This window comes from Cuculus canorus, chromosome 3 (assembly GCF_017976375.1).
Source record: "Cuculus canorus isolate bCucCan1 chromosome 3, bCucCan1.pri, whole genome shotgun sequence".
NCBI lineage: Eukaryota > Metazoa > Chordata > Aves > Cuculiformes > Cuculidae > Cuculus > Cuculus canorus.
In genome coordinates this window covers 39,418,419-39,443,614 of record NC_071403.1, presented here as the reverse complement: position 1 = coordinate 39,443,614, position 25,196 = coordinate 39,418,419, and the positions used below count along the sequence as shown (strand labels likewise).

At 39.5% G+C, this 25,196-nt stretch overlaps 1 protein-coding gene across 8 annotated transcripts in view; it reads right to left on the bottom strand.

Annotated features, from left to right (window-relative positions):
* The window catches only part of TRMT11 (tRNA methyltransferase 11 homolog), a 52,272-nt gene extending 28,181 nt beyond the window's left edge, over positions 1–24,091 (bottom strand). For 2 of the 8 annotated variants that reach the window (XR_008449111.1, XR_008449110.1), the window contains exons 1-12: positions 24,020–24,085; positions 21,264–21,329; positions 20,509–20,582; positions 17,628–17,709; positions 17,441–17,533; positions 16,223–16,357; positions 14,419–14,575; positions 10,915–10,995; positions 10,088–10,252; positions 8,637–8,709; positions 7,741–7,892; positions 4,283–4,403 (exon numbers count right to left, since the gene is read on the bottom strand). Coding sequence is in view for 5 of the 8 variants with exons in the window: in XM_054062462.1 (XP_053918437.1) it covers positions 4,283–4,403; positions 7,761–7,892; positions 8,637–8,709; positions 10,088–10,252; positions 10,915–10,995; positions 14,419–14,575; positions 16,223–16,357; positions 17,441–17,533; positions 17,628–17,709; positions 20,509–20,546 (1,077 nt within the window). In the remaining 3 variants the exon portion in view is untranslated. The other 6 variants (XR_008449109.1, XM_054062460.1, XM_054062462.1 and 3 more) reach the window with 5 other exon arrangements.
* Positions 24,092–25,196: the final 1,105 nt, after the last annotated feature.

The following is a 25,196-nucleotide window of genomic DNA, read 5'->3' as shown; positions in this document are numbered from 1 at the left end:
AAAATCACCTTCATGAAACAGTTTGTTGTGACTATTTGCACAGGCACCTGCTCATCTCAGGAAGGAAGCCACTCAAACATCCCCAGTTAAGTCCTAAGTGGCAGAAATGTTTTGCAGTAAGAGAAGGAGGGTGTCAGTGTCAACTCTCCCTCAAATGCATTAGCCGTCCAGTGCAGTTAATATGGATGGTTCAAAATCAGGGAATGGAGCTGAATTACCATGTTTTAAGGGACATAAGTCTCTTTCCTCCTCTTAACATGACACACTGGAAGAGGAATAAGAAGTATTGCTTGTGACACACAGCTGTACCTAGGGGTGAACAGCTTTTTTATTTGTTTCCTTTGAAACAATCGTAGGTATTTTTCAAGGCATAAAGTTTGTAACTGGTTATTCAACACAAAACAGCGAGACTTCCCAAGAAATCACTTCCAAGACTGATCAGCAGTGATCAGCTTGCCTGGCACCAGCTCAGCTCTTTCTCCAGTGTACCAGCCAAGACCTTCTCCTTTATTTGTAAAAAGTCAGAACTGAAGACATTCATTAATTTCCAGTCATTCTTTATCACCATCCTTGCTTCTCACTTTGAATAATTTAAGTTCTCAAAACATCAGACTAATTGCAAACAACGGTTATCCCATAAACCTTTTGCTCTGAAATGTTTTATGATTACTTCTGTGACAACTGAAAACGAACAAAGTTCTTGTCAAAGTGTGTACTACCAAACTGCTTTTAGCTAACTTGTGTTTCCAACTCAACACTTAGTTGTTCCAAAGACAACACTAAAAAAGGTGTTACAGATCTCAAGTAAGTAATGAAAGAGGTGGAAAAAGAGGGGAGGAAGCTTAAAAATAACAAGAAAGCTTTTGTTTGTGGTTTTTTTTTAAATCTTGGCAAATATTAAGTGAAATTCTAAACGTTTTTATGAATCTAGCATACCGCAGTTCAGCCTCAGGGCAATTACCCACATTCAGTTTTTGTTTTAAAAAAACCTTTCTAGCCTTATCAAAGCTTCCTACCACTCTACATCTGGTGCTGGACAGTAGCTATAGAAACCATTTGTACTGATCTTAAGCAGCTATAAATAACACCAAGCAGTTCCCAACTCGGGGACAAGAGGGTCATATCCAGGAACAAACATTGCCAAATTCAGTAGGAAAAACTCTACACCAGTAAAGACTCTGGAGTGACCACGTAACATCGAAATGCTGGACCTGTTCAGTGTGGTGGATCTGGATGCCCGATGCTCCAGAGTGCTTTCATGGGCAGTAAAAAGCTCAGAGTTCATCCTCCAGTCAAGTTTTCTGTTTCATCTTACTACACAATTTCTAGGTGTCTCTTTTAGCCTTTGTCAATTACAGATGCCTCCTCCAACATTTTTTTAAGAAGTTGTCATTTGAAACTTCAGAAGTGGGTAGCATTTACCAGCTAAATGGATACCATATATTTCTATAAGACAGCCAGCAGTGGAATTAAACAAGTAATTTGGCAATAGATGAAATAATTCAGCATGGGGAAATCAACAAGCCTCGGAAGACAGGAACATATGCATACAAAGAAAAGGAATATCAAACAACCCTACAAGTTAAACACTGATACTAAGTCCATCCCTTCTGAAACTAGGTGGTTGATCACAGACAGAGTCTCAAGTACTCCTGTGGTAATAATGCTGTAAATTTTTATACACTAATTTTCCCACTGATTAACCATTTACCAGTTAATTGACATTTAAATAAAAAATAATTATGTCAATTAAGATATTGGTTTCAGGCTGAGACTTTTCAGTCTTGAATAACCATATATTTCAAGGCTTTTGCAAAACAAACTGGCACAACGGAAGATGCATTTTCACTTGATTCAAGCTGGGAGAATTGGTTCAAGCCTCCTCTGACCTAAAGCAGAAGCCTGGACTCCTACTAGATCACAGTCGACAGATATTACACCATGAACCTACTTAGCCAACAGCTTCTCATTCTTCTGCTGCCACTGTGTTTCAGTTCTTACATATGAATGTCATTGGAGAGCTGAACTTGTGATTTTACTGCTTAAAAACAACCTCCTTTCACAGTTCAATGAGGGTAGACTCACACAGTCCTGCCCACTCTACTATCAATTAGAAAGTTATTTCAGATTTAGAAAGATACTGAGGAGATCCATATCCATTTAATACCAGAAGGGACACTGATGTACACAGAAAAAAGTAATACATCAGGCTGGTAATTTCTCACCTTGTATCACTTCTGTTTTGTTCTTCTCCCATTCCACACTCCTGTTCTTCACTTTGCTAATTCTGCCTTCAGAGTTTTAGAAGACTAGCGATTGCTAGCTGGCTACTACTAGCTGCCCTCTACAAAAACTGCTTTCATTCACTTTTACTATTATCACTATAATTTAAGACTGGTGAGGGAGTTATTAATGACCACTGTGGCTGTCCAAAAAAAAAAACCCCTTAAACGTTAAAAAACAAACAACTATTCTCCCTGTTCACATGCTGGAAAAGCCTATTCATATCAACTTGTGTGTTCAGTAAGAAATCTTTTCCAGTCGGCATGATTTCATCATAAACTTAAATAGAACAGACTGGATGCTTACAAGACTGCAAGTTATATAGCACCTTTTGTGATGTTTTTAATCTAACATTTATGATCTTCACGCTTATGATTAATTACGGTAGATCAATGCTTCAAGTAAGCATTTTCACTTTTTACATTTGCTTTGGTCTCCTTTATAGCACAAGTACAATCAAATTGCTCCACTAATTTCATGTTCAGTAACTGAATTCATCTCTGGTTAAGAGTTTAGAATATTAATAGTGAAAATGAATTTGCTGTGAAATCTGCAGTTCATTACTGGTGGCAAACACTGGGGAAGCCAAAGGACTGCACAATGACAGTACATGACATGTAAAATTTCTTTGCAACTTCCAAGTCCTACACTAAACTGGATTAAAAGGCATCTGTGAGTGCCTGTTATAAATCAATTTAGTAAAACAGTCAGGAGCTGTGTGGAAACATAAATGCTTGTGTATTTATAAAAATTCACCCCTTCATTGGGGAAAAACAGCCAAACTCCAACTATTGAATTTTATGAACATATCTGGTGAGTTAGATGTATCCAATTCAAAAGCTGATCACGATAGGAAAAAAAATGTCCGAGGTAAGGGACACGGGGGTGGGGAAATCTTAAGACATCAAACAATAACCATAACCCAAGCAGGTGCTAGCTACTGTGTCAGTGTTTATTTTGTTATTTGGACAAGTTTTGCATCATCAGAAAGAGTATATGGGCTTTGATATCTTTAAATAATCTAAAAGACATCTGGAGTCCTGAGTGCAAGCACCTGCACAGTTTTATTTAAGCAGTAAGCCTGCCAACTAGACTCAGGTGCTCCCAGTTAAGCACTTCCAGACATGAGCCTGTCAAGGCATGTACTGAAGGACAAGTGATGCACAAAACAAGAAAAACAAATAACGGAAGTCTACTCATAGAAGGGTGAAAATAGTTTTTAAATTAGAGCATGTTATCCTACAGCACTGGCAATGAGCAAACTCCTGCAGAAAACCTCCACGAATACCCACCCACACATCAAAAACTTTCATAATTTACTCTCTTGATCACTGCTGGTGAAGCTGGCAGCTCTGGCTCTCAAATCCACATACAGCGTTTGGAAAAAAAAAAAAAAGAATTTGTTGCTTGAGAACCTCCATCATCATTAGTATTATGAATCCAGTACTGAAATCCTGCTGTGTTATTAGTGCAAGTACCATGCAGAGACAGCAGTCTGACTGTAACTCCTGTCATTTAAAATAGCTCTTCCAACTGATAGGGAATACACTAAAAACATGTGCTCATCCTTCGCATGTGTTTTCATTAAGAACATGCTTCACCTTTGTTTAGCATCTTTTTTAACAGCATTAGGCAAGAAAAGCAGTAAGAACAGAAAGGAGACCTGAATGCATTATTCCCTGGTCTCAGTGGCTCAGGAGAAGCACTTATGTCACAATACAAACAAACAAAACCAACAATGTGCTTCAGTGCTTATGTCAGATACATATTATTTCCAAAAGCTAAAAAAGTACCACTCTAAAAATGAAATAACAAAACTGAATACCGTTTAGCTGTACTGCCACACCCACAAAGGCATTTAGTATTTACACTTTGGAATCAATCTCTCATCGCAAAAAAGCTCCACTGCGACAGAAATAAGGATCAAATGCTATATTCAATAGCACAAACTTTTCATTAATGCAACAGCTACTGTTTTACACAATATAATTGAGCTTACCTTGAATTCTTTCACCTTTTCCATGGTTATCAGGCGCCTTGATGTGTGGCTGGAAAGCATCTGCTCACAGTTGCTAATGAGTTTCAGGCACGGGTGACGGGGAATGATCTCTTCTGTATATCTGGAAGAAACAAACATTCATAGAGCTAAATGCTCATGAACTGGAACACTTGCATCTGAAACAAAATTCATGCAGATTCTTCACAAAATAGCTAACGCTAGAAAGTTTCTATGCGTTTTAATCTGATTAAAGACATTCCAGTACTGGTGCTCCAGAGGTTTTAATTCATAAACTCCAATCATCTTGTGACATAAAATCTGTAGAATAAATTAAAACTTCACTGTAAAAAGACCTCCACTTCACTGTAAAGAGACTCCCACTTTCTACATATAATTACATGATGTTAGTGTATGCACCGAGGCCTGCCTGTATAATTTCAAGTAGAAAATATCTCAGCCAGTCACACGTAACAACTTATCCAACCAGGAGCTGTATTTTTAAAAAAATTATTCCACAATCAGCATATACTAAGTTGCAGGAACTTAGGTTGCAGACTTAAGTCTGGCTCCCTAAAAGGAGACCATTACACTTCAATCACAAATCATATTAAACCAGCTCTTTTTAGACAGTGAGGTTCCTGGACTTCAAGATTAGGTGTTACCAATCTACTGCATTGTAACTTCTTTTTCTAAAGGGAAGAAAAAAAATCCATTATCTTCTAACATCAAATGGTATCAACACTGGCTTGCAATAGAAGCAAGCAGCTACAGGGTTGGAAGTGCCTCCATCTCAGAATCAAACTATTTTTCTATAGAATCAGCTTTCTCGAAATTGCTTTCAATTCTTCTGTTTCTCCAAATGCTGAAAGAATTTAAGAGCTTTGCACAGGACTAAGGGATCAGGAAGCACTGACCTAGCTAATAAGATCAACATGAGATCAGACATCCTTCCTCTATACCGCAATGCAAACTGGCACTTAGTCTTAGTTTTTGTAATAAGCTTTCTTCTAATCATCACTTCAATGTAATACAGAATATGATAGATGGTATTGTTTGTGACTATGATTTCATATAAAATGCTTGCTCTCGTGATTCCCCAATGCTTGGTGACGAACAGAAGTCAGACATTAAAAAGCAGAGCTAAACAACTTCCACACCTAAAACTTGAACTTAAAAGATACAGAGGAGGAGCTTCATATTTTTCCTCTAAAGAGGTGGATTTTCTGAATGCACTTTACAAAGTAAATGTATTATTCCAGGAGAAAGAGAAGTCAAATCCAACAAAAGGCAAAACAGAATCCATATAGTTACTGATAGAAATCTTAACATTTCTTCAAGATAACAGTGAGCTGTTAAACAAGTAAGACAAATACAAACAAATACAGACTTGTAAATAGGAAAAAACTTCCTCTTTGCATTGTTCCAAAACTTCCAGATGGTGAAACAACCTTTCAGTCACTTCTCGTGCATGAAATCAAATCACCACTTCTGCTAGGTGAATTTAGAACATGCTTTTGAAAAAGGAGCATCAAATTAATTCTCAATTGTTTTTCTGTTACACAAGACGATGCATCTGGTACCATCGAACTGGCTCTCCCTCTTATGAAGATAGGCAGTCTGCCACAACATCTTAAAAGTTCCTCTTCATAACCATAGAAAAGCCTGACTGCTAGGAATTAAAAGAATTCCGACTCAACAATGATTTCAATGTCAGATTGAAAGAGTAAACTTTGGAGTGAGATGCTATCTCGCAGAGGGAGAGATCATTATCATTTTGTTAAAAGGCCTTGTCTGTTAGCATTAACGCATATATTCCTACATTCTTTCAGGTATAACTCACAACATCATCAAATAAGAAATATAGCAGCAGAAGGTTTAACAGATATCCATTTCAATCCAGTTCTGGGTTTAATTTAAGGTAATACACAATGATCTCAAGTATGAACCTGATGGCAGGTGTTGCCAACGGGTATCTGATAGCACAATATATTAGCAGACAGTATCTTACCTTCTTTCCACATACTTGCTTTAATATTTGTTCCTGTGTTCATCATTACAGCTGAAAACGAAGTGACTACACTAATATTCTGTATTAATAGAGCAACTTCAGTATCTCAACCTTCATTGCATAAAGTCAATTCACAGTGGTACGTACAAATTTACTTTTTAAGAGGCAACCCAGCTAGAGTTTGAGAGAGCTGATCTCCCCAGGCCAGCAACTAAAGTAGAACCAGAAGGAGCAGTTCATAGTTATGTAATACTGCAGTATTGAAGAAGCATGCCCTTCCCAATATTCAATGAGCAGACAAAAAGTTCTGGTATCCTAACAAACAGAATAAACTCAGTAATTCCAAACAGAGTTTACAGACATGGAAATCTTAAGGATTCACAACTACATGGGGTCTGTCAGGGTTAAGCATGTATACAGATATTTGAACAATCAGGTGAAACTCTTAATGGCTAACTTGTAAGACTATTTCTGAATAGTCTTATAAGACAAAAACCCTATGTTATCAATTCTGTTGTCAAAATATGAAAGCTACTAAGTGCACTCTTCTGTTACAGAAACATGTAACGGAAATGGTTCCTTTTCATTTAAAAATTTTCAAAACAGCATGTAGTAATTACATGTAGGACTGTCACAAGCCATTTCAACGGTGAAATCAGGGATGGCAACCACTCTTTATATATGTACAGTCTGACTGAACATAGAAACATAAAACACCCACAGGAGCTACTTTCAGAAAACATCCACATCTAGAATACACTTGGAAACAGCCACTGCACATAAACTCCCCACGTCACTGTGAAGCAGTTTTGAAAAAAACAACAAACCAACCAAATAAAACCCCCCTCAAAACCTTATTTAAGAGATGCTAAAGTACAGGTAAGCAAACAGATGTCTTTCCTTTTAAACCCAGTTCTAATCTCAAGCTGCACTAATGAGCATCCAGCAGTCTCTGCTGCTTGTCTCTTGAGCCCCTAACAAGGCTGCTCCCCTACACTTCCTGCCTCTCACTGCCATCTCCTGGCTTTTAATTTCTCAGAAGAAAGCCAACTTAGTAGTGCCAAACCCTAGAAAGCCAAGAATGTTCTCTTACGGGACCCTGTCATGCACCTCTATCAACTCCTCTAGTTGAAACACATATTAATAAGGCCTTGCTACCACTATCTTAGAAATCTATCTACCCCTTGAAAGTCTAGTGTTCTAAGCTTAAACCTCAACTCATTGAACATGCATTTGCAAGGACATGTGAAGGCTTTGAATTTGTGGTAACAGGCAGGAATTATCTTCATTCAAAAACCCTATTTCAAATTCTGCTTTCCCTCATATGAAGTTCTAATATTTGAAGTCTGAGCATTACTCTTAAGCTCTAGTACTACAGAAGTTCCAGCTGCATTATGACCCAAAAGAAAGCACAGTGTGAATATAGCATCCATTCTGACACGCTACATACCAGAAATCAAGAATACATACTCAGGCCTGTATATTGGCAGCCAGTATACTAATCTTCCTCCCATCACCAGATACTCTGCCGCAAACTTCAAGAGGTCAAAAAAGATGTCACTGAGATGATAACTGGATGAAACGAAGATGTGATTTTCTGCGCTAAACATAAAATTAACAAGTGTAAACATAAAAGCATGGGTAAAACCTTCATTTTTAATTAAAAAAAAAAAAAGTAGAATAAAAACCCAAACAACAAAATACCCCTATCTGAGATTTGCAAAACTGTGTAGGACAATTCAGGAGGACAACTTCTACTATGAGGAACATGACTTCCAAAGTTCCCCTTCTCGCTCTTGAGACTATCATCTCTAGCACTTGTGGAAGTCAAAGGACTACAAGCATGTGTAGGAATAGTTATTTTGCACAGTATCTTTCTTAAGGGCAATTTAGAGTAAAAGGCAGAAGACAAGAAAAGCCAGGCAGTAAAGAAGCCATGTATTATATATAAAGCGAAAAGAGTAGTGGAAATTCAAGAGAGAAAGTCGAGATATGATAGAGGTACTCCATTCTAGACTGATTTTGCAGCTTGCAGGGACTGAAGGGAACTTTCTAAGCATAGGAAACACAAGGTAATGGTCGCTCATAAAGACAAGAAATAGGATTTGAAATCTGAACACATGCAAATGATAAGCAGGGAGAACAAAACCAAGAGGATTTCAGGAAGTCGCATACTAGTTTTGCAAAGAGAACAAAAAGGGCTTTTCTTCTTTAATTACTATTACCGTCTTTTTTTTTTTTAACTGCTGACAGCCAACCAAGAAATAATAAAGATTCTAAAAAAAATTGTGACTGGATTTCCTTTAAGACTTCTATATTCTACAACAGACAAAACAGCTTACCTACCTTCTCTCAGCTGACTTAACTGTTTCCTTTTGCGAAGCTGTTCTGCGAGTAGCTTCTCTAATACCATATGGTGCTATACAAAGCAAATGCATAACGCAGAGATGAGAACCTTTGTCAAATAACATATAATTATATTCTACATACACAATAGTGCACAAAATGTGACTTAGGTAAAGTTAAAAAAAAAGAACAGCTTTTACAAAGCAGAAGTTGGCAAGGGTAATTTCCTCAAGATCTACTAAAAAGTTTCTTGCTCCAAGAGGTTACTTTAAAACTGTTTCAAAGAAAGCCCTTCAGCAGTAAGAGGCTTCCAGCAGCCTAGACCTTTGCTATGCTACAAAGTACAATGCTTTTCTGTTACATTCATTAAAAGATACTCCTTACATTTCCAACAGCAACAAATAATCCTATTCTCTTCTGTCTGAGAGACACAAACATCTCCTTTCCAGCACGTAGCTAACCTTTTTCAAAATGAAATTGTACCTATCGGAATTTACTGCCTACACATTGCACAAATGGTAATTCTCGCACAGCTAAGAGCCATAGACAGCTTTTTCTCATACATTTTTGCACATTTCTAATAGCACAATGTATTTATTTCATTTTCAACACAATTGTTCTTTTGTGAGATTTGTTTCAGCATCATGGAAGCATCAGTATCACCATTTTGTAAATGCCGAAGCTGTGACACAATTTGCAAACTCAGTTCTAAGTCATACTAATATTATGCATTGTCTTATTGCCAAACAGGCCAAATAAAAATTAGTACAAAGAAAAGCCACACTCCCTACTCCTAATTAATATGAATGTGTCAGCATAAGAGCCAACACTAGAGATCAGTGTTGTATCAAGGTCTTTATTTCCTTAGCCTCTGCGCCTTCTCAGGCATGACAAATGGTGCTAACTACACAGGTTGCTAAAGGAGCAGAGGATCCTTCCAAACTGCTAGTGTTTCTAGTAAAGCGTATCGGAAATGCATTAAAATTTCTCTATGGAAGCATTCCAATGAGCACGTAACAAAAGTCTCCAGAAGTCCACCAGAGCTGCCTGGAAGATTTCAGTGGTTGCAGACCAAGTCCTAAGAGCAATATGGAGCATTCTGATAAGAAGTCTCCATCCATCAATACAGTTATGCCTTTACTGAATGAGACTTCTTCAAACGACGATTTTCAGCCACATCCATTTCTACTGGCAAACAATATTCTCTCCATGGAAGAAAGTATTTTATTACCAGCTTTGTTACACATTTATAACTAAGCTTAAAATAAATGCAGAGATGTCAAATGCAGATACAATTTCCACAGTGTTACTCTCAACAGTCATTTTGGGCAATACAAAAGCTGCAGATCTGAGCACTGATCAAGACACTAAATCAATGTACACAGGCATACACATAGGCAATAACCTTTTAGCCACTGTTATTAGGCAACAAAAAGCATTGACTAACTCACGATCCGTAATGATTGCATCAAACAGCATCCCTTTTCGCCATATTGGTCTTGAAGAATCAGAGACTAGTGCATCAACGTAATATTTCTCTAAACCATACTGTCGGAGATTAGCTCTAATATTTTCATCTGGCCCTCTCCATTTCTGGTTCTTTCTGGTTGCCTTGCCTGGGAGGGTGGGGCACAGAACAGGAAAAAAAAAGCACACTCAACAATAAAACATTTTATAGGAAAAGTGTTCCTATACTCTGCTATTCATTTTAAAGGAAAATAATTAAAAATCATATACAAAAAAAGAGTTTCTCATACATTATACTACTCACCGTCACAAGGGTTTGTGATAAACTTCACAAACAGCAAGAAATAAAAACGCATAAGAAAAGTTCTGCAGCAACATCTACACAGAGCGTTGCAGAACACAAAAATATTGGTTTGGAAGATGTTCTCACTATCAGTCATAATCCCTCTCCAATAAGTCAGATAAAATTTGCATGGCAGTTTTTCAGAGAAATGAGAATGGGATTAGACTTCCTGGGTTAGGTTACAAGAAGCTTCCTGCAGCACAGGCTAAGAAAGCACACAGCTGTGGTAACTAGTATCCAGAACTCTTAATTGTTTTCATTATTTCTCTTAATATATAGTTCCTGCTTAAAAATTAAGAGAATAGTTTAGTCAGGATACATAAAAATTGGTCAATAAAAATAAGCATGACTAAATAAATCCCGTGAAGATTAAGGTTGTTTTAAAACCCACTAAGTATCATCCACTATCATCAGTATTCTTAAATTCCAGAGAGTAAGATTTCAGCAGTTTAGAAATGTGTAACATACCTAATCCATGGATTGTGTTGTAATCTATATCAGAACCACACACATATGCTCCAAAGTGTGCTGAGGAGATAAGCAGGCCACCTATGAAGGGGAGAAAAGGGGAAAACCACAAACTGCTGTCATAGATTCATAGATATTATCTGCACTAGAATATTTTGCTCAGGAACACCAGTAGCACACTAGACTCAAAGCTAGACTCAAGCAAACAAAAAAAAAAAAAGAAAGAAGAAAATAAAAAAAGGATTAAAACTACCTATTGGTTAGAATCACTACGCAACTGTAATCAGAGACAATAATACTAAGTCCCTTGTATGCTATATTTGGTCTTCCTCATCTTGCTATACCCTATGTCACTCCTTAACTCTAGACACTGTTCTTGGGAGTGTTTATGGTTTTCTGTATTTTCAGCGGGTGACACTGACTCTCCCACTCACCAGCAACATGGAGAGGAGCATCTCGTGTGCCTGCACTGACTCTTGCAACCCACTCAGCACCAAGTAATCCATGACATGCACTGCATGCACTGGCTAAATATCCCAGCTCAGGACACTGGAAAACTCCCACACCCTATGAACTCTACCAAAACTGAAGGTTAGGGAGAAAGAAAAAAAATTCCTCTGCTTTTTTTTTGTGAAATGGATCAGGGAAAACCAAGGTTACTCACCCCAGAGGAGTCACCCATTTCCCTTCTTGGCTGCAATCCCTCAGAACAGATGGGCAGTACCTCCAGAGGGTCAAGACAAATTTAGCTAGCCCTAACCCCAAGTATGGAATACCACCCAATCCTATAAAAAAAGTAAGAAGAAAGTACTTTGCCCATCTAAGACTGTTTTTAATTACGGAGGAGGAAAAAGTTAGGAAAACATGAACTTACAGCTTTTAATAAATCTCAGCTGGTGCCAATTTAATTGTGTGCACACAGAAGGTGCAGGAATACTTAAATACAGCCAGCATAAATACTTGAATACTTAAATATGGCCAGCCCTTTGACCTACTGCATCAGATGTATATGAAAGGTTAATCAGAGGATCACTGTGTCCCCTGATGACTATAAGCAGAATGATGATGGCACAGAACTTCATGCCTTTCAGTCCTATACTATTCCACTCCCTCTGCAGCACAGATGAGGGTCTGGTCATACCACCATCCTCCAGATGCTGAAGAAAAACTTCCTGTCATTATGCAGTATCACAAGCTGGCTATGGGAAAACTAAGGACAAACATCTTCACAAGGTACAAACAATAATCTGACTGAGATAATCAGAGAGGATCGTCTAGGCAGAAGTAAAAAGTATTCAGGTGAAAAACTGGACTTATTCTTCAAGAAACCTCTAAGACTCCAACACTGAGGAAAGAATAACTAAAGAGTTTATGGAAGTTACATTTTACAACTCAAAAATAATCCTGGCCATTCCAGTTCTGTTTTACAAAATGAGAATCAAGTCTCCTAAACCAGCCTGGTCAAAAGCACTTTTTACTCCAAGGCTAAATTCAAACTGTCTACTCCTACACTAATTTGGAAGACATGTAGTTCACTCAGCAAAAACAGTTTGTTTCCAACAAGCAAACACCATTTTGCAAGATCATTCTAATTTGGCACTATTTACCTTTTCAGTGTAAAAATCAAAAAGAAACCAAGGCAGGTATTATAGTTACACCAATAAAGAAATCTGAACTGCAGCTTCTTCAAAACACTCCTCAAATCTAGAACGTATGTTCTGTCAAAATCCATCATCTCCAACTCACTGCATCACTCTCAACTCTGAACTACCTCCCAAATTTCCAGTGGCAGGGGACTGTTGCACTGACAATCCTGAAAATCCTCTAAAAGAATTCAAGAGACTATTGAAATTCCTGGGGTTTACTCACCAAAAGCAAGCGCAAAAGCCACCATTTAGTTGTTTAATCATAAATACACTTCACTGACAAATGGTGTGCCACCCAGTATCTCAGGTGTCCCTATGTACCTTTAGTCTGGTATCTATGCACTACAGATGTCCAGCGCAATAAAACCACAAAAAAAAACACAATTAAAATCATTAGGCAATTTGGAAAAAAAGTTTGTATATGTTATCTTTTGAACTGAAACAGGACTTAACATTTATCTTGAATTTCTATAGCTTCGCTACTTCTATGTGATTTTTCTTCCTCTAAATTTACACTTGTTTTATTTTTTTGTTCAATTTTCACTCCCAAGAGAATGAATGCTCTCTGAGAACTTTTTTCGTGATTTAGGTTCAGCAGATTTTTGTAAAAAAAGACACAAAACCATAGACACTGAAATTAAGCAAACTACTTAGAAATGAAGTAATGGAATTTCCTCAACCTTTCAAAGACCACTACCCATCTGCAAGGAACACAAGCATCAGGAGGAAGAGGGAATTTCATAAGACATTAGCATGCATTAAAAATCAGGTCATATATGAACAAAAATTTAAGGCACAATGATATAGTTCACTGAAGCCTTGTGTTTCTGAAAATATTATAACACTGATCTGGTTTCTATGGCACAGAAAAGCCACATGCCAATGAGAATTTGTCCTACCAGTGACCCTGTATTGTTGTATCCTCTGTCTCTAAATTCTCTACAGTGATTTCTGCAGTGAATTCTCTCCATACTCTCATTAATGTAAATATTCTTAATTTTATGCACATCAAATGTTGTCTTAATAGATATTTAGCAAAATCCAGGTTACAAACACAGTCTTTGTTATGCGTTTGAAGAAACTACTATTGGTAGCTTAACACAATATATTCTTGTATGATTAAATGGTACAACCTGACACAATAGAACTTCTATTTCACCTACAAAACAGCTGAGTTTCGCTTAGGCAAGAAGTACTTCCACACCACACACAGTGTTACATGGAATAAAAGCTCCCCCTCCTGGCCTAACTAAGAAAAGTTCAGCTAAGGGCGAACAGACAATGTGAAGGATACTACCCCGGAAACAAGATGTGATGGTACAAGGAACTGATCACTATTGAATGCCATAACCTAACTACTGTTCTTGTGTTATATGACCAGAAATGCCCTCAGTACTCCTCTGAACCTCCACAAATGCTGCTGCTTGTAACGTTCTGGAAGTGAGTGCTGGGAGCTCTCTAGCCAAATCTCAGTTTAAGCAGCCCATGACCATGAACTCTTAGTTTCAGCCATGTTATATAAAACAATACAGTGAACATGGTCTTGCTAGCAGTGCAAAATTAACTGCTTCTTCTGAAGTTGGTTTCCCTCTCCTAAAATCCCTTTTAAGTTAACGAAAGATTCCTTTTATAATCACCATTTTGCTTTTGATATCATTTTGATATTTTGATATCATTTTGATTATCAGTCAAGTACCAGAAGCCACTGTGCCAGGAAGAAGTGTGTACATTGCAGGGAATTTGGACTAGATGACCACCATGGTCCCTTCCAGTCCAAACCATTCTATGATTCTGCAGTGCGATCAGTAAAACAATCTCCCAGCTCTTCCCACCCGTAGGGAAAAAAAAAGAAATATACCTGTTCCAACAAATGGATCATACACAAGATCATTGGGTTTTACTCTCCCGTGGTTTGCCATAATGAAAGACAGGCAGGCATCCATGCTTGTATTTCCAATAAAGTGTCTCTTTTTTACACTGTAGGACTCGATAAGTTCTCTTTGGCCGTCTGCAATCTGTTGAAACATGTTTTAATCACTGTCAGGCCTTAGATGCAAGATATAAGCAGACAGGCTAATGGACTTGCTTAAGTTACACCATCCAACAAACAGGTAACTCTTCGTTTTGTAACACATCATCTTGTTTTCTGCTGTCTGAAAATATGACAGGCTTCTTTCCAAGAAACAACACCTTGGTCCAACACCTAGATAAATTCTTTAAGACGCAGGTCAAAAATTTACAAACAATTTAGAGGGAAAATTCTTATGAAGAAATAAAAATAAGAGCAACTTTGCTATTATTCTAGGTACCAGAAAAACAATTCCTGGCAATTCAGAGTTAAAAGAATTTCAAAATTATGAGGAGTAGAAATGCATGCTACATACACATGTTTAAGGTCACACAGAACTTCCATCTTCACTAGCTTTTCTGTCATGCTCAAAATCTAAATGGAGGTTAGCATTGACAGATCAGAATTAACTGGAAAAACAAAGACCGAATGCCAACATTTTTATATGAGGCTTATAAAATATATTGAAAAAGACCAAAGCAGTCTGGAAGAAAACGCATTCAAAAGCTCTTCCAACAATATTCCCCAGTTCCAGTCACCATCAGTCTTCCTTGATAAACGAAACACACTTGCCTGTTTTTTCAGGTTGGTTTACTCATTTTTAAACACTCCAGGAATGCAGCACAGATGGGAAAACAGCTGTAGTGTTCCGCAGTATTGCCACAAGCCAGGGTGCTTTCACATTAATCACAGGCATGGAGAACATTCACATATGTTAAGAGATCACTTGGATCTCCAACTTCTCTGTACACAGTCCTTGACCATAGCTGTACAATTCAGTAGTGCTTCTCCTTCCTTCCAACTGCCCTTGACCAAGCACATTGCAAGTACATATTCCCACCAGTGGCTGGTGTCACTCTGAAATATGTCCTCTGCGGACCCACTTTTTCCTCACAAGACACAAAAGATCAGATCACAGATAGTCCAAAAATGCAGCAGGTTTGGAGCACATACACCCAACGGGCAAGAAAATTCTTAGTAAGGTCTTCTAATGTCAGCTAGACAGTTTTTAAGCACGGTTCCTACTGTACATCACTGCACTGTCAGTGTCCTCTCAGGCAGGCACCGACCTGTGCACTGGACCTGCTGATGTCCAAAGCCTCAAGGATGAGTCTGCGCCTTTCTGTTGAGCAGCCTGTCAGGACCACTCGAAGCACCGAATGCCCCAGCAGGCCTGATGCAACTCAGTAGGGCTGCAAGCCATCTACAGCTCCTGTAAACCTTTCTTCATATTTGACACAAGCTGCTGGTGCTTTTAGCTCCACCTGAGCCCACAATAACCTAATACACCACTGTAGCTGTGCAGAGACTCACTGCTGTGTTGAGTTCTCACAGTGGAGGGCAAGGTAAGGTGTTTTACCAGATACAAACTTCAATTTTTTCCATCTCTAAATTGCTCAATTAACCTGGTTTTTCCTAGTCACAATAAGGACTTTCAAGGCTCTCATCATTGCATCATGCAGTGACAGACTCAGTTACAGTAATATTGCCTGCTTCCACTGAAAATTCAACTTAATGTTTTACACTTCAATTGAAGAACACAAGTAATTGAAAATACAATTTCGTAAGAACTGAAACAAGCATACTCACGCACCCATCTACCAAAATAAAGATGAAAAGGCTCTTCTGGAACATTATTAGGATCCATACCATAGTCTTCCAAAATCCAGAAGACGTGTTCTGGATTCTTTAAATTTACTTTTCCTTTGAATGGCAGAAATTCAAGGGCCTATACAATAAAGAAAAACAGAGACAAAAAGAAAACAAAGTCAATTTTTTTAAATATGCAACCCACAAAACCAAAACAAACAAACAAGCAAAAAACCAAAAAAAAATACAAACAAAAAAACCTGCAATTCCATTTGTGAGAAATGAGTGATTAGTACTAAAACTACATTCTCAGTTTCTTCTGGATTTCTGAAATGCCTTTCTGCGAATAAAGATAGCTCAAATTATTAAGAATTAGAAATCAGAGACCATAATATTTTGTATCAACTGATCAGAACCCAACTTTAGAGGAAATGAACTGTGCATATTAACTATGCAATTCTGAAATTATAAAAACAACACTGATGATGAGCAACAGGATTTAAAATTTCAGTGATGTGCAGCTACATCTATTTACATACTCAGCATTATTCCACTTACACAAAAACTGAGCAGGCAGGAGAAGTTAGCTACTATTAACACAGATAATTTTAGTCTCTCTAAATAAAGTAAATAGGACAAATAGCTTCTAAAATAGAATGTAGAAAAGCAAAAATTAACAGTAATTTAGGAAGGTTTCCTAATTAAAATACTGATGCAGTTAGAAGGAGAGCACAAGCGCAGACAAGAGCATGACAGAACATGAAATCGGCACACTATCCACAGCTTGCAACTGAAGTCACTGAACTGGCTTGTTCCACATTCTGCAAAAAAAAAAAAAAACCACCTAATATGGAGATCAAACAACAGATTTTCTAAAAATCTACCACCTAACCATTTGAATCTCACAATTTTGGGCATCAAGCTTCAGTCTCACCAGCACACTGGGCTGAAACCAGTAGTGACATTTGTTTGTCTTTGCCTTACGTGGTCTGTTCACAAAAGAAAAAAAACCAATCAAGTAATGAATTTTGAGGAGAATGTCGTTAATTCAGACACAAAGATCTCATTTACAGATCTGCTGATAAGGCATAAGCTTTAAACTGCTTTAAGATCTTCAAGAAACCCAAACTTAAATACACTCTAGACAACATTGATGACATGGAGTAAGCAAAACATGAATACCTTACATTGTACGCCGAAGTTTTCTTAAACATCTACTTACATCTATCTTTTGTATCTTCTGTGCCTGGGTCAGTGTTTTATTAAACGTATGTATTCGTATTTTGTAAGTAGAATCTGATTGTAGATATGGAAACTGAAAAAAAGGCAAAGATGTTTTCATTAGTACAGCTCCAGTGCTACTCAGTGTGGTTAAGGTACCCTATTATACAGATCCTTCACGTGCATACCATTTTGTCCATTGGATAGTTCTTCAAAGACGCATAGAGCTCTCCTGCAGTCCTTCCATGACCCCACAGTTCAAATATAGACCTGAAATTACAAAGACTTTGAGAGTGCAGGCACAGAGGGTGGGGGAAAAAAAATGCCTTGCAGATACCTCATTCTTTTAATCCCTTGGCCAATATATTTAAGGTGTTGCTTCATAGAGTACTGAACTGCGTTATTTAACTCTTCACCCATACTTAAGTTTTATTTTTAACACAGACACACTTAATTTAGTCCTAAACTGCTATTTCGATGAAGCTTTTTTGTTTGGTAACATATACTGAAAGGTAAATTTCAGTCTTCATACCCCTGGATATCACAAGACCTTTTCCTGGCACACAGCAATACCAACAAACAAGACAAAATTCATTTGTACCTATCAATTTTATGGGGTAAGTACACATTGGGCTAATAAAGGTCAAGACTTTCAAAATGTCATAGAGTAAAATAAACCATGAAAACTGTAACATCTTACATGTAATGGTAACATCAGAGGTTCTACCCCATTTTAAGAAGTGGTTATAATGTCTGATATCATCAGATGTTTAAATATCATGCTTTCATAGAATCACAGAACGGTTTGGCTTGGAAGGGACCTTAAAGATCATCCAGTTCCAGCCCCCTGCCATGGGCAGGGATACCTCCCACCAGACCAGGCTGCTCAAAGCCTCATCCAGACTGGCCTTGAACACCTGCAGGGATGGGGCATCCATGACTTCCCTGCGCAATCTGTTCTGGTGCCTTGAGCCACCTTCACAGGAAAAAAAATCTTCCTAATATCAAGGCTGAATCCACCCTCTTTCAGCTTAAAACCATTACTCCTCATCCTATCACTGCAATCCCTGATAAAGAACTCCTCCCCAGTTTTCCTGTAGGCTCCCTTTAAGTACTGGAAGGCTGCCATAAGGTCTCCTCAGAGCCATCTCTTCTCTATGCTACACAAGCCAAATTCTCTCAGCCTGTCCTCAATATGGGAGGTGCTCCAGCACTCTGATCATCTTCATGGCCCTCCCTCTGGACTCACTCGAACCAATTCATGTCCTTCCTGAACTGAGCACTCCAGAACTGAATGCAGTACTCCAGGTGAGGTCTCATGACAGTAGAGCAGAAAGCAATACTGTTTCCATATTGCTGGCTTTAAGAAATGCACTGCCTTGGAAGATGAGATGATTGATGCTACTGAAGTGAAAGCACAACACCGCATCATAGACCTTTCCCCCAGCATTCAAATATCTCAGCCAAGCGTCCTTACCATATCAAAGGAAAAAATCTTTTTAGTACAGAAATTCTAGTGTCACTGCATACATTGTTAGACACACCATAAACACAGCCTTAAGATTAACAGTGCTGTGCAGTACCTTTTCAAAGGTGACTCTTGAAATTAAATCTTCAAAACGTTCAAAGGTTTAGCTCACTCAAAGGAAAATAAGAGAGAATCACATTTTACTAAGTGACAATAGCAGACACCAAAGCCCAGTAGTAAGCCATTTTGTTAAATGATTCCTTTCCTTAATCAGTTACTTAAGACTACATTTCTAGCCTGCATTAACCCCGCAAAAAGTACATTTTTCACAGTGTCTGATTTTTTCCTAAAGCATTCGATTCATCCACTGTGAGAATTTAAACTATATTTCAAGACGGAGCAATGGAAATGCTGACAGCATAGACTGTACTATAGAAAATCTAATATTAACCTTTGAATTACATTCCGCTGTTGGAGAAGCTCTTACAACACCTTTAGGTTGATTTCTTACTTCTTACACTTACGTATGTGTTGGGAAAAAAAAGCATAAAGCGATGGTGAGATTTTATTTAGATAAATGTATGCTTCAGACCTTTTAATATTCTTTAGCAGCACAAGGGAGATGCTACAGCAATCTTACTCTAACATATCTCCCCAGAATGAGTAGTAGATATGGAAAAATAATCATGGGTCAGTAATGCTTTCTACATAAAATGAGCATGCACTAGTTAAAAGAGCACGGCATATTGAACGTCAGCAAGCTGTTTTGTCATGTTTTACTTCCTTAGTTGCCTACAGCTGCTTTTTGAAGAGCAGTACAGTTTACTCCCACTGGAAACATACTGTCATAAGGACAATTTTGTATACATGAGGTTTCTTTAGGCAGGAGCAGACAGCCCAAGTAACTGTAGACAAAACTGAATACCTGACACAAAAAGCTCCCAAGAGATGCCCAAACCCACCCTGAACAGGACAACACAGACACTCCAGGGTTAGTACATCACAAAGCCACACCACAGTTATGCTGCTTCTCATCCCAAACCATCTCTCTGATGTATCTATCAAGCCTCACTAAAAATCATATTACTCAGACACCTCTAAAAAGGACCAAAAGCAGCTGGAACAATCACTCTCTGGCATATTCTTTTGCTCTTGAATTTTCTAGAATGACCTCTACCCCAGTGGCCTGGGCTGAGGGCTTAGATACCAGCACTAGGAGGGAGATACAAGGAACCACTACCTTTGTCTTCCAATCTTGATCTTCAGTTTTTATGCATCACCGTTTCTAACTTTAATTCCATATCAATTTTAAAACAAGCCAGTAACTAAATATTATTCAAGCCAACTAAAATGTCAGTGGCGCTACAAAAGAAGTTCTGGCTCTGCAGTGAAGAACACCATTTCAAGATGCTGTGTTGATCATATACTAAGGAGGACAAGTGTGCTACGTAGTCAGCCCTACTGGCTTCAATGACACCATCTAAATTCAAGAGCCAATCAGAGACTGTTTAAGACTCCATACAAAATTAATATTTGCCACAATATAGTAGAACAGTTTTCCACAGCCTACATTATAATTTATAACATTTTTCACCTCTTACTTTGCACATACTGTCCGTTTCATTAGTCCCCTTGCCATGTCTTCCGAAGAAATATTGAGAATCCAAAACGGAGACTGAAAGAAAGAGAAGTGTTGCAAATGCCTAGGTGGAAGACGTCATACAAATCACACAATTAAACAATTCTGTTCTATAAAATCAGAATATGCATGCTGAAGACAAAAAATTAAAAAAAAAAAACAAAAAATCTTTTAATTGTACAGAAAATGCGAGTATTTCATTTTCCCACCATATTGTTGACTTGTTAGAATATTATTTGTTTGTGCATGCTCCTCCAGGTTAGTCACCCTCTAAAAATTCTAACACTTCGCACAATGAGTAACTAGAACTGAGTAACGTTCTCCAACTTAAGCACTGAGACCAGAATCAATACAGCTTCCTAGCTTCACTATTTCAGATACACTGCCCAGTTGATTTGGAGGCAAACACCAAACTCAAACTGCTGCTGCGTGTTGTCATGGTTCAGCTATTTGGAAAGGAAAGAGAGACTCCCAGCAGATGGCATTGTTTCTTTTCACACTACTAAATGAAAACCTTCTGAGGTGCATTTTGTGCATCTTTTACTCAACAATGAGTCCCTACTGAAACTGAGAATTAGGAAGATACCTTAATTTCCTAAGAAACTTAAAAATGTATTCAGCCAACTGTTTTTAATAAATATGATTATTATAAAGAATATAAAGAACATACTTGTACGCCATACATGCACCCAAGTAAAATATATGGTCCATACGTACATTTACACGAATTTCCTGCTCACTGCTGAACTGTCCACCATAAAGTGAGAGCAAAGATGTTATTTCCTAAAATGAAAATATAAAGGGTAAGCTTTAGGAGCAATAACTGATGTTTTAAAGAAAGGAAGAAAAAAAAAAATGAAAAAAAAGCAGCATACTATAAATTCACAGGTACTATGAACAAAATCTTCGAGACAGCAGCAGAAGAATGCTCTTTATTACCAATTTACAAATGGTAAATGGGGAAATGACAGCGAAACTCTCTTAAGAGTGGTTGTGTGGACAGGGCAGAGGATCACAAATTAATTCAGTTTGTATGTATTGCTCATGAACTGGAAAAAAAAAAAAATTCAGGCTCTCCTGTTATAAAAGCACCTGACTACCTTTCGCTGAGTTCAGTTGCAAAGGAACAGGCAATTACATTACGAAAAGTTGTACAACAAAATAAGGTCTTCAGGTAAATTTCAGTAATCAAATGCCACCATTTAGCATTGTCTTCCATCTATTCTTAAAATATTTGTCTGACTAATTCATGTAAAAGCAATGCCTCACTAGTAACACTCTGAACCAGAGCCAGGACCAGCACTCAGCATCTATCTCTTTACTGTTACCTCTCTCCTTTACAGGTATCTCAACAGATTACTTCAGTAGGTGTCTTTTCCAGAGTAAATTATATCAAAGACTGTAAATTGAACTCGCAAAACAGCAAATCTCAACATACAAGCTATTAATTCAAAAAAACATCCACTAAAAAGGCTTTGGAACTGAAATGAGAGGCAAATGTCAGGGGTGTTTTCATGTAGCCCCTTTGCAAGAAATCACAGAACCACAGAATCACTGAAAAAGACCTTTAAGATCATCAAGTCCAACCTTAAACCTAGCACTGCCAACTCCACCACTAAACCATGTCCCTAAGCACCACATCTACATGTCTTTTAAATACCTCCAGGGATGGTGAATCAACCACTTCCCTGAGCAGCCTGTTTCAATGCTTGGCAACCCTTTCCATTCCAAACCTCCCCTGCAACAACTTGAGACCATTGTCTTCTCGTCCTATCCTTTTTTACTTGGGAGAAGAGGCCAACAGCACCTCACTACTACTTCCTTTCAAGTGGTTGTAGAGTGTGTAGTAACCCCGTAAGTCACCACGGGGAACAAAAAATAATCACAAGTTAAATTTGCTAACAAGACAATTTTCTTATAAGCAGGGAAACTGACTGTATGCTAAACTAGACATCCACCAAGCACTTATAAAAAACACCAGGGAGCATCAGAGAAGTTACAATTGCTTTCTGTTTTAATAATCTCTGTAAGTGCCACTTGATAAGGTAAAATCAATTTAATGACAGAGAACAAACGCTGCACCCCAAATTTTGCAACCAACTGGCATAAATGTGTCAATGAGAAGCAGACTGCTGTACTCAAGGCAGGGCTCACTGGCTCCTACACCTGACATGCTGCAATCCTATTGCAGAATTAGGTCTCCTCTCCGATCCCACATCTGTCACAGTGGCAAAAACTCTTTTGACTGCACAGGGACAAGCTCAGAATCAAAAACCAGAAGGGAGCAGCCCTCAGTGTAACCAGCAGGACAAAGAGAAGGCTCACAACCAGGATACCAGCCAAGGGCTTGGAGGTCTTTGCTCCATCCCAATCTGCATGGCAGGCCCTAGGTCTTCAGAGAAGCCCTTTCCTGGCTGCTTTCTGTGTCCTCCTCCAGAAAACTAAGACATTCATACCCTCTCGTCTCACACAGCTTTATAAGCACCCAGGACGGAGAAGACCTTGCATGTCACTGGGACAGCACCAACCACTTAAGTACCCACACCATCCACTGCCAGGAGCAGCTACACAGCTGAACAAACTAAATCACCAAAACGAGACACAAAATCACAGAATGGTTTGGGTTGGAAGAGACCATGAAAGTCATCTAGTCCAGTCCCCCAGGGCCTCCATCAGGTTGTTCTGAAGGAAAGAATAAATAAGAAACAAATTTTGGCCAGCTTGCAGTTAGGAAGAATGGGATTTTAACAGGAGCTTAGCTCGTTTACTAGCTGCAACAAGGAACAAATCAAGTGGTTGAAATGACATTCCTGCAGCAGGAACAAAGGGCAGACCTGAGCTCACCAAGAGGACACAGTGAGGAAGGGGATAAGATAAAAAGCATCAGAGGATTCTGAAGGCACAAAGTAACCGTGATGTAAATTCGAGAGTGGCCGATATGAGTTCTATGTATGTTTAGCCAATATTTCCAGGAATATGTAACCAGTGTTTCTCAGAATCTATATGAATATGTATGTTTAACCCGTATAAAAGCCCTGTAACCAGCCTCAACGGACACGCAGGAGATGAAACGCTTCCCTGTGTGTCGTATTATGTATTAATGCTATACTTGCTTAATAATCAAATTGGCATTGACTACTGAGTTGGGACTTTCAGGGCATCAGCTCAGAGCGCCGTCCCACCGGCCCTTGGATGTTTCCCAGGGATGGGACACCCACCACCCACCCAGGCGGCCCATCCCAGCGTTTCACCAGCGTTTCACCACCCTCAGCACACACGATTTCTTTTTAATAGCTAGTTTAAACCTTCCCTCTTTTAGTTCGAACCCCTCACGCCCTCATCCTATCGCTAATAACCAGCTCTTCCCGTTCTCGTTCCCCGACCCAGTTTCTCCTCTCCCGAGGCTCTTCGGAAGCGCGGAGGGGCACGGGGAGGGGAGCCGCGGGGTCAGCTCGGCCCCGCGCGCCGCTCACCGGCAGCCGGAACTCGAGGTGCTCCTGCGCCAGCAGCAGCAGAAACCGCCGCGCCGGGGCCGCCGGGGCCGCCATGGCCGCGCACCGCCCCGCCCCCCGGGGGGTGGGGGCGTGCAGCACCACGTGAGCGGAGCGCAGGCGCCGGGTGGGAGGGGAACGCTGCTCACGGCGCTAATGTATCAATGCGCGTAGAAGCAGTGATAGTCCGCGGTGCCGGGGGAAGGCTTCGGTAGGAAGGGGCGTTAAAGCCCACCCAGCTCCTAGCGAGCTTTGCTATATAGCAGCAGAAGCCCAGATCAGGGAGATGTTTCCCTGCTGGGGGAACCGGTCCTGCGGTCCAAGCTGGCAGCTCCAGGAGGTCAGGGAGGAAAGGCTAGGGAATGGCAGAGAAAGGCTTCTGGCTCGCATTCAGGCTTTGCTGCAACCTCTGCTATTTCCAGAGAGCAAGAAGCAGATAGTAACGAGAAGGGCGAGGGCTTGCCTGCCCCACTGTAAGGTACACAAGAATAAAGGAGGAGCCCAGAAGTTCACTGCACCTGACCCTTCCGCCAGCCCACTTTCACAGTGAGATTAACGCTGGGGGCTGCCTCAACCTCTTCCAGAGGCTGCGAGGTCAGAAACCATCTCCTTCAGTCGACAAAGACTCACAAGAGCCCAGCCTGCTGTGTGCAGCCGAACACACATCCAGGCATGACTGCAGGAACAGCCTACTACCTGCCAGAGAGGCAGTCAGGAGAAGTGCCATGGTTTGCCATAGGATAGACAGCATCCTAAGAGAGGTGGAAAGCATGCTGGGACTAAATACACACTATTGAAGTGCACAGAGGCATAGAACGGTTTGGGATGGAAGGGACCTTAAAGATCATCCAGTTCAATCCCATGGCAAGGGCCATGGGCAGGGACACCTCCCACCAGATCAGGCTGCCCAGTGCCCCATCCAACCTGGCCTTGAACACCTCCAGGGATGGGGCATCCACAACATTCCCTGGAAACCTGTTCCAGTGCCTCACCACCCTCACAGGAAGAAAATCTTCTAAATATATGATCTAAATCTCCGCCTTTTAAGCTTAAACCATTACCCCTTGTCCTATCTCTGCACTCCCTCTTAAAGAGCCCCTCCTCAGCTTTCCTGTAGCCCCTTCAGGCACTGGAAGGTCACTATAAGGTCTCCTTGGAG